The 9,476-nt window shown below is 41.5% G+C and overlaps 4 protein-coding genes across 4 annotated transcripts in view; 2 read left to right on the top strand and 2 right to left on the bottom strand.

Moving 5' to 3' along the window:
- LOC113211715 (MORN repeat-containing protein 4 homolog) overlaps window positions 1-1,586 on the bottom strand; it is a 3,379-nt gene extending 1,793 nt beyond the window's left edge. The window contains 2 exon segments of the mRNA XM_052268590.1: window positions 958-1,145; window positions 1,435-1,586. Of these exon segments, the coding sequence (XP_052124550.1) occupies window positions 958-1,145; window positions 1,435-1,447 (201 nt within the window). The 5' untranslated portion in view covers window positions 1,448-1,586.
- Window positions 1,587-1,967: 381 nt separating this feature from the next.
- On the top strand, window positions 1,968-3,819 carry LOC113211713 (aprataxin and PNK-like factor). The gene is made up of 4 exons (XM_026430178.2): window positions 1,968-2,132; window positions 2,274-2,874; window positions 3,003-3,214; window positions 3,294-3,819. The coding sequence occupies exons 2-4, from the start codon at window positions 2,279-2,281 to the stop codon at window positions 3,521-3,523; spliced, it is 1,038 nt and encodes a 345-aa protein (XP_026285963.1). The 5' UTR covers window positions 1,968-2,132; window positions 2,274-2,278; the 3' UTR covers window positions 3,524-3,819.
- LOC113211712 (protein O-mannosyl-transferase TMTC4) lies at window positions 3,820-7,314 on the bottom strand. The gene is made up of 10 exons (XM_026430177.2): window positions 7,152-7,314; window positions 6,745-6,827; window positions 6,435-6,666; window positions 6,177-6,360; window positions 5,919-6,104; window positions 5,513-5,842; window positions 5,235-5,437; window positions 4,983-5,160; window positions 4,320-4,893; window positions 3,820-4,241 (listed from the first exon to the last, which is right to left on the bottom strand). Exons 2-10 carry the CDS (start codon window positions 6,815-6,817, stop codon window positions 3,907-3,909), a joined length of 2,295 nt encoding a protein of 764 aa, XP_026285962.1. The 5' UTR covers window positions 6,818-6,827; window positions 7,152-7,314; the 3' UTR covers window positions 3,820-3,906.
- Window positions 7,315-7,397: 83 nt separating this feature from the next.
- LOC113211726 (mediator of RNA polymerase II transcription subunit 30) lies at window positions 7,398-9,300 on the top strand. The gene is made up of 6 exons (XM_052268598.1): window positions 7,398-7,628; window positions 7,715-7,824; window positions 7,947-8,216; window positions 8,725-8,886; window positions 8,972-9,073; window positions 9,151-9,300. Exons 1-6 carry the CDS (start codon window positions 7,502-7,504, stop codon window positions 9,247-9,249), a joined length of 870 nt encoding a protein of 289 aa, XP_052124558.1. The 5' UTR covers window positions 7,398-7,501; the 3' UTR covers window positions 9,250-9,300.
- The last annotated feature ends 176 nt before the right edge of the window (window positions 9,301-9,476 follow it).

Here is a 9,476-nt window from a genome sequence, read left to right on the forward strand (position 1 = left end):
CCCCTCTTCCCCCTTCCAAAGTGCCGCCGCCGTTCTTGCGACTTGCAGCTGCGCGCAACTAATGACCAAAACTTTATGAACTAATTTGTGACGGATGGTGCTGCTGCCTCCACTGAAATGAATAACTAGACGGCGAGCGCCGCCCGCGCCGCCGAGCGGGGCCCCTGTGCTTCCATACCTTCACACCTTCTACCACCCCCGGCCCCCCTCCGTCCTTCTCGCCCCCGCCGCGCCCGCCGCGCCCCCGCCGCCTCGTAGGGCGCTTGCGCCCGCGCCGCTCTGTAAATTGGCCCACATTCCCTGCGCCGGGCTTGCGCCGGGGGGGGGGGGAGGTAGGCTCATTCGCGCAATCTCACTCACTCTCTGCCCCTTCCCTGCTATCTAATTTGTGGCCGTGCGCGGGCGCTGGGCGTGTTCGCAAATCACCACCACCACCACCACCACCACAACAACCACCACACAACACGTCGTTTGTTCTGCTCGGTGCCCACACTGTAAAAATAAATGTCTCGTGTCGTCGTTTCTTATACAAGCAGCAGGACAATTGTTTTAATGGTCCTTGGCCTCCTCTTTGCAAGATGAGTCCCCCACCCCTTGAAAAAAAAAAAACACGAAACAAACACGGTGACGTTATTCAAGATTATAATTTCTGCTTCAACAATGATTTTTGTTTATGATGTCGATGACTTTGATACTATATGTACCAGGTGGCTGATTAACCCCGCTCACCTCTGTAGTTATGCTGTACCGCACGCACGAGTGCGGGTGGGCTTGCCTATCGCCCCTGTCCACGGCGCCTTACGAGACGAGAGAGTATGCAACCCGTCCGCACTCGTGCGTGCGGTACAGCATAACTACAGAAGTGAGCGGGGTTAATCAGCCACCTGGTATGACTGTTTGCGCTGGGAGGGTTTTGATTGGCCTGGCCGGCCACAACAAGTACTGTGGCCGCGAGACTCACTTGGCGCCGTCGGAGAAGACCATGACGCCCACGCCGGCGCACATGCCGTCCTTGAAGCCGCCGTCGTAGCGGGTGCCGTCCGGGAGCGCGAGGCGGCCGGGCCCGTGCTTCAGGCCACGCTCGCTCCAGCCGCCGGCGTAGCGGGAGCCGTCCGAGTAGCGGTGCGCGCCCGAGCGCGCCACTCCTGCAAGTCCGGCAGAGAATTTAATCACAAGTGTTCCACAAAAATTCAAAAAAACTAAGAAATTTGGAATTTACAAAATTTTTAAAAAATTTCAAAATTTTCAAAAAATTTCAAAATTTTCAAATATTTACAAAATTTTCAAATATTTCTTTGCTGGAGGGGGCAGACGACCATCGAACGAAATTTCAGCAAAACTTGGTCGCTTCAACGTCACTGATACGCAACGAACAAAAACCCTCTCTCTATTTTGTTTTGGCGAACAGTCCACCACCTGCATATATTATACTACCTTCCTTGTCCATGTCGCCGTTGTTCCCGTGGCTCGCGCCCCCCGACTCGGCCCTCGACTGCGCCGGTCCCAGCCCAGGGGCCGGGGACCCTCGCCGTGAAGGGCCTCGAGGGGCTTCACACTCGGGGGACCGTCACCACCAGCGGCGGGCTTAGTGACGAGCCCCACACCACGCCGTGACCACGCCGCTCGCTCGGGGCTTCGGCAGGCCGGCCAACCAACCCGCTCTCCACCCCCAATCCCCTCGTCGCTGCTGAACCGACTCCATGGATGACCGACTCCGTGCTAGCCCCATGTGCTTGTGTCTGCTGCAACTAACTTCGGCTAACGTGCGCACGACTGTGCAGGCACCAGGGTCCAAGTTACTCCTGCGTTCTTACAGTTTCAGAGTCGCGTTTATTTCCATCTATCTCACGCCACAAGCCCTTTAATTAAACGGGAAAAGAAAAGGTATTAGAAGACTTTTGGGGCCGACCGACGCGACGGCCCGGCGGCGTCAACCGCGGAGTGGCGCGAAGGAACTACCTCCCCCCACTCTCACCCCGTCTTTGTTGACAGATGACAGAAGAAGAGAAATTGCGGGAGAATACGAGGTAAACATTTTATCAAAAAATAAATAAATAAACAAGTTTACTTCTTTGGTCCAGCTGACGTGTGCCAAACTGTTTCGTCTGATATATAGCAAAAAACATATCAAGGTAAAAATTAAAATTTAGATGTTCACCTACCTATTGTTATTTTCCACTCCGTCTATTTCAAAAATAATTTGTGATTATGATGGTCTATAAGGTTATATTGGCTTGTTGGTTTTAAGGAAATAAATGCCCTTCGTGTTTCAGAGAACATGTTGACCAACAGGAAAAGAAAAGTACCTGCCTGGATGAAAGGATCTAATAACTCCAACACAGTCACCACAGAATTGAGTAAAAATGGTGTGAGCAGCCCCAAATCACCTGTGGTTTCGTCTGCAGTGAATGGTTCTTCCTTGAACAATCCTCAGAATGGTCTTTTTAAGGATAACTCGTGTGACATTGCAGTCAAAGAAGCTCCCCCTTTAAGATATTCTAATGACAACCTCAGTGATGGAGAGGAGGATGAGCGTGATAAGTCGACTCCTACCAAACGTTTTGCTGATAGTCTTAGTGAAGATGAAGAAAATTGTGAGGCTGAAAGACATTCCAGAAATTCTGATGATGAAAATATCAGTAATAGTGACGTGCATGGCACAAGTATGAATATGGATCATTCTAGGAGTATCTATGAAAGAGCCAAAGATGAACATGACAATTTAGTTTCTCCAAAACCTTGTACACCTAACAGCCGGAACAACGCTGCGAAAGATGTGGGAGCTGATGCTGGAGCTAGAGTCAGCCCAGGTACTTCTGTACTGACCTCACCTGCTACACGAAAATCCTGCCTTTATGGTTCATCCTGCTACAGGTATAAAATTAAATTGTCTTTTGTATATTTTCAAATTATAATGCTTGTTTATTCTTTCAATAATGCAATCTTAATCTAATAGTAGTAGCTTTCTAGCTTATCTATCCATGTATTCTTTTCTTTACCAGAAAAAACCCACAGCACAAAGTAGAATTTGCTCATCCTGGAGACTCAGACTACTGTGACTCTTCTGGCACAAATACTCCCAAAAATGATGCAGTTACCTCTACCTCTGATGTTCGTCCCCTTTGTGAATATGGATCAGCATGCTACCGCAAAAATCCTCAACACCGTCGTGACTTTAGACATGATACACCTAGAAAAAGGACTGCAAGACCAGGCAAGTTTACTGAAAACACAGAAACTAATAAAATGTAAACTTCACTTCTTACTTAAATTAAATTGTTCCTTTTTGCCAGTTGACATGCAAGATATTCCCTCTGATGACGATGGAGATTTTAATTCTGGATGTGAATCGGACAACTTTAATCCAGGTGAAAGTGAATCTGATGATAGTTTTATCACCTCTGACTCAGTAACTGATGGAAGCAGTGATGGGAGCTATGATGCAGAAGAGGAGGAAAAACCAAAAAAGAGAAAGAAAAAGGCAGATAAAAGAAAGGGAAGGAAGAAAGTGAAAGGAGATTGACAGTTTCATTCACATATTTTATAAATTTCATACTCTTAATGTATAGTTCATATCTTATTTTTGTTTTTATAATTCTCTGTTTTTGTTGTAATTATTCCTTATTGTTGTTTTAATCATTTCTTATTTTTGTTCTAATGTCATGTCATGCTCAATTTGTTCTTTACGAAAATTTCTTACTGCTAATCTAAATTCTGTCATAGTCCCAAGCTCTATGGAAATGTTGTATGTGTGAAATTGTTGGGTGGAATTTTTGTATAATTGATTTCTGATCATCAAGACAACAATAGACACAGGTACTCCTATAGTAATCAAAAATTTTTTTATTCCTAGTGGCTCCTATTGGAGTCCATAGTCAACAATAGATAAAAAATTTAAACTGTACATCACACTACTCTCCACTTTACCGCCTTCATCTTTGATTTCTTCAACATTTCTAGATTATTCATGGCACTTTTGAGAGTCGGATCAAAACTGAGAGCGTCATTGTACTTTGATTCTGCAAGGTTGTACTTCTTCCAGCGATGATATAGAACTCCCATATTTGAATGATAAATGGCATTGTTTGGTGCTAGCTTCACTGCTTCTCTAAAATGCTGCTCAGCATCTTCAAATTCATTCATTTTTCCCAGTGTATTGGCAAGGTTGAAATGTAGCCCAGCATCATTAGGTAGATATTTGAGGGCTTCTAGTGCAATTACCTTGGCATCATTTAACTTTCCTGCAAGTAATAACTTTTGGTGATTTTTTCTTAGGTAACAGGTTTTAAGTGAACTTTAAAAACTCTGGGGAAACATACCAATAGACTCCAACATTATCACCATATTGTTCCAGGCAATGGAAAATGTTGGGCGTTGCTGAACAGCCTTTTTAAAAACCATTAATGCTTCATTAGTATTTTTAAGATCCAAATAGAGGTTGCCTAGATTGTACAAACATTCTGGATACTGAGATCGGTGCAGCAAGGCTGTGGTGTAGCAAACTTTAGCCTCCTCATGTTTTTTTAATGCAGCAAGAACTATGCCAAGATTCATCCAAGCAGCAGCAAAGTCAGGACGAATTTTAACTGCTTTTCTTAGCAGTGACTCTGCTTCATCAAGCTTTCCTTCATCTCTTAATATGTTTGCCAAGTTATTCATGGCTTGGTCGTATTCAGAATGCAGTTTCAAAGCTATTTCATATTCTTTTATTGCTAACTTATGGTTTCCCATGTCACCTGCATTTTTGGCTACATTGTAGTGTACTTTAGCATTTAGTGGGCATACTGCCAATGCAGATTTAAAGAGCGTGTACTCTTGAAGCCATTCATTACTTCTATAAATGGAACGAGCAGAGAATACTAAAAGTGTACAAGTAAAAGCTATCATAAGGGTCTGAAAAAACAAATTGTATGTTAGAGAAAGAAGTCATCTCAAAATATTGTGTCTGAATTGAACTATATTCTGTTATTGGTCAACTATACCTTTTTATATTCTGGTTTAGTGCTAAGTACGACCTGCATGCCTAAAACAACAAGCATACAGAATCCCAAAGATGGTAAGTAAAGAACTCGTTCTGCCAAGACAAAACCAACTCTGAAGAACAAGTTAGATGCTGGTAAAAATGGAATGATTAATACTGCTACAGCCATAGTGATTGTCCTGAAAAATAAAATATTTAATTGGGCAATTAATGATATGAGGCCGATTTTAGAAAATTTCATCTAGAAAAGTACCTTCCAAGCTTATCATTTGAGTAATATCCCCCACGCCAAAGTAAACCAAACAAAGTGGCCCAAAACGTTGCAACTGCAAGCAGCCGAGGATCAAACCAAGTGGATACTAAAGAAATACAACCCATGGACCAATCAAAACTTAGCCATTCTGGACACAAGAGGAGCCAAGCATTCAGGGAATACAAATAGTTGTAAGTCCAAACCTGTAGACGAAGCAAATAGACTTAGTACTGCAGAGAATTAAATTCAAGTTTAATGTCGAATACAATAATACTTACCCTTGTCCAAAAATTTTTGTCAAATGATGCAGGATTGTCAACTTGCTGGAAGACAGGTGGCTTGGAACCCATTACATACCACCGTGCATACAATAGAAGTAGGCCAGCTATAATCAGTGACAAAGAGCGAATAATGAATGGTTTGCTGAATAGGTGTTGACTTTCTATTCGCCTACTACAGCAAATTTTGGATTGTCCTGGAAGCACTGATTGATGTTTCACATTTGACTTTCCAGAAGGACAGCAGTAAAATAAATTTAACACCAACAAAGGTAAATTATATACATTAATCTTGTGGAATGTTATGACATCATAGGCAAGGCATATCCCCTAAAAAAATACAGAAACAAACCATTTAGAGGAGTATGCAGACATGTCAATTTGCGAGAGATTAGAAAATACATACCAATATTGTTATGCCTTGTTCCTTGCTGAACAAAGCCAGAAAGCAAAAGAATATGCTGCATATCAAGTATTTTATGCTGAGTTTGATTGATAATGTGCCCTCTTTTGTGGCTTTTGAATATGAAAGAAAGGATAAAAAACTAAAGAAAGCACACAGCAAATCAGCTCTTCCAACAACCCCAGCCACCTGAAAATATTTTTAAACAAATTAAATGTTGAGTATATTTTATGAGGACTCAAGCACTATGGAAAAACATACCGCCTCAGTATGGACTGGATGAACAGCAAATAGAAGAGATGTCAGAAAAGACATACGGGGAGCATTGCCTCCAAACAGATTATTGGTCACTGGCACTATGAGAGCAGACACAATTCCGTGAAGAAAAATATTTGTGACATGAAAACCGAATGGATGAAGACCACCAAACACCTGCACATTCCACCTGCCCAACAAAACAAATTCCTTGTCATGGTGCTTTAAAAAAAATATTTTTACCACAATTTAGGATGTCCTTACCTAAAAGTTAAAATAGTAACTGGCCGATAGGATTTGTGACTACGGTCATGGATTAAAGGTGTTCCCCAAAAGTCATTTGATATGAGCTTGGATAAAGGGGATTCAGGTTGTACATCGCGATTGTTAACAATAGCCTCTGAGTCATCAAAGACAAAATTTCCATTCGCGGAATTGGAGAAAACGAGAGTCCCAACAATAAATGCCAGGACTGCTGATACTTTGTAAGAAGTTGCTTTAAGGAAAAAAAGTTATACGTTAAGAGAAAATCTTTAACAAAATTTCTATACAACTCCAAACTTTCATATCAAACCTGGGATTGGAAAAACAGTATCCCATTCTTGAAAACCTGTTTTAAATTCCCTGGTGACTTTTGCAGAGTTCATTTCCTTGAGACTGAAACAAGAAATGGCTCAGGTAAAATGTGTTGTTAGGTTGCAACCTAATTATCAGTAACAGAAATTTTATAAATGTTACAAAATTTTGTAAAATTCATTTAAGTATTTGGGGGAAACGTTAGTTAATTTACACAATTTCTAGTAAACCATTCTAGAGATGCGAAATTACTCCAATTTGAATAGTGCCAAATTTATGACAAATGTCAAAGCCAGCCACAAAAGTTTTAAAAACCAAAATGCTGTTGATGTACCCAAAATAAAATGACTAGGCCTCAAGTACTTTCAAGGCACCCCGGCAACGTAAACTTAGATGGAAAAATACCTGGCAGAAAGCCAAATGTGAAATCAGAACAGGTTTCATTGATTATTCCGCTTGATTTCGGGTAAGAAGTCCATAATTTCTGCAATATTTTGCTTAGAACCGGCTGTTCATTCATTCATTCATGGCTATTGATGTTTACGTTCTTTCTGCGTGGACGGTTTTTTCATACTACGCCACAATATATATGAAAAATTAACATTGCGTTTGCGGCCGTGCTGTGCCGATAACATAAACATCTCTTATGCGCCCCACTCTACTCGTTATTCACAGGTGCGCTGCGTTTGCGGTTTGTTTGATAGTTGTTGTTCAATAATTTATATTTCTTTTGTTGTTATCGCTTCAGCGAAATCATGTCTGGTCCACCACATAACTTTCCTGGGAACTTTCCCATGGGACAGCAAAATCCGAACCACCCAATGCGTTCTCAGTTTGTCGGTGGACCTCAAATGGGCAATATGATGGGGCCGGCCCAACAAGGTTAGTTTGCTGTATATCTTTTCACAACTTTTAAAGTTTTGTTTCAAATCCTTTCCGGTTTCACTTATTTTCTTTTAACTCTCTAGGTATGGTGAGTCCGCAGTCTTATAACATGGGAGGCAATGTACAGCAATCAGTTCCAAACATGCAGCAGCAGAATCCTCAAATGGCAATGCAAATGCAGCAGCAAGTTAAGGTAAACAAGTTAATTAACGAGTTAATAAAATATTTTTGTTCTAGGGGCACCTGCCTCTTGCTTGTTCTCCAACATGCCTCTAAAGTTGGACCTACTTAATACTTGATTGGTCTCGTTTTCAGGTTGGACCAGGTATTTCCCCTCAGGGGCAACAACAAGTTGCTCAACAAGGTGTCGGTCAAACAGCACAGCCCGGTGGCAACCACATACCAAATCCTGGAGCAGTTGTAGCTGTCACATCTTCTGGACAAGAACAGAATCAAGGAGGTCCTCCTGTGCCTGCACAGAAACCAGATATCAATACTGCTGCTCTGTGTCGTTATGGCATGGAGGTAGTTCAAGAAATCGTATCAAGGATGACTGAAGTTTTCACCCTTCTGAAAGCACTACAGGTTTGCCTTTTTAGTTGCTCCTGTAGGTGTAAGCTAGAGGCCACCCCTGTTCGATGAATTATGCTTAAATTTATTCAATTTTAATTCAAATAAAGCATTCCGGTAAAGCTTAAATGTTTATGAATGCGGGGAAGAAGAAAACAGAAATCGCTATGCTTTATCATGGTGACTTCTGTATTCTTGTTCCCTGCATTCTTCTGCATATCAGCTTTACCGGAATGCTCTATTTCCAGGGTTGATGAGGGGGATGGGATGTCAATGTGGTCTCACTTTGATGGATTCGCACCCCTAGAAGTCTTTTCCACATTAGACAAAGTCACACCATACTGTTGCCCACAATTTGGTCACTCTTTACCTCTTTTTCTATTCCCCACAGTTTGCCATCCCACCTATTATGGGTTTAGAAATGCTCAGTATATTAAAGTTTTCTGGTTTATGCTCTTCTTGTGAATACTTCAGGCTTGTGCTTGTAATTGTTTGACCTAACTTTTTTGTTTTTCAATTTTAGCCACCAAATGGTACTCCTGGAGCAAACCTTTGTAATGATAGAAAAAATAAAATTCAGGAAATTTTGATCCACATCAAGCAAAATTTTAAAAGATTGGGCATGATCTATACAAGGTGTAATGAAAATGCTCAACTACAAGGAATGGAATACATGCATATTGAGGTGATAAATTTTGCCTACCTGAAACATATTTAGCAGATTTTGGACTTGGTTCCATTAAACAGGGTACAATTAATCATTGTTTTAGAGCCTCATTCCTCTGAGGGATGAGTGGGATCAAAAAGCAGATGAGCGGAAAATGTCTGAATCCTACAGAATGGCATGTGAAGAAAGAAGAGAAATTATGGAGGTGACATTTGTTTATTTCAATTGTACCCTATTGAACTTTTCTCAAACTAACTTTATTTTCTCTTTGATATTTTGCAGCAAGTATTACTAAAAAACAAGCACTTAAAAGAAGTGATAGATTCAATGAGACGCATCATTTGGGAAATTAACTCAATGCTCTGCATGCGACGTTCCTAGATTGAAAAAACAACAAAAACTTTAAGGCAATAAGACAAGGAAAGACATTTTTTTCTTGGAAAGATTTACTTGGCTGTGCAAGTAGTTGTAGTAGTTTTTTGTGTGGCCTATTGTGAATGGGGCAGGAGGTCGGGATTAGAACCGGAGCTGCGGGCGGGGCGGGTTGCACCGCAGCAGCTCCTTAATCACCGTTAACGCCCTTTGGGTTTGCGAGGGCGTAAGTGGTG

This window comes from Frankliniella occidentalis, unplaced genomic scaffold (assembly GCF_000697945.3).
Source record: "Frankliniella occidentalis isolate FOCC.00 unplaced genomic scaffold, Focc_3.1 Scaffold72, whole genome shotgun sequence".
NCBI classification, from domain to species: domain Eukaryota; kingdom Metazoa; phylum Arthropoda; class Insecta; order Thysanoptera; family Thripidae; genus Frankliniella; species Frankliniella occidentalis.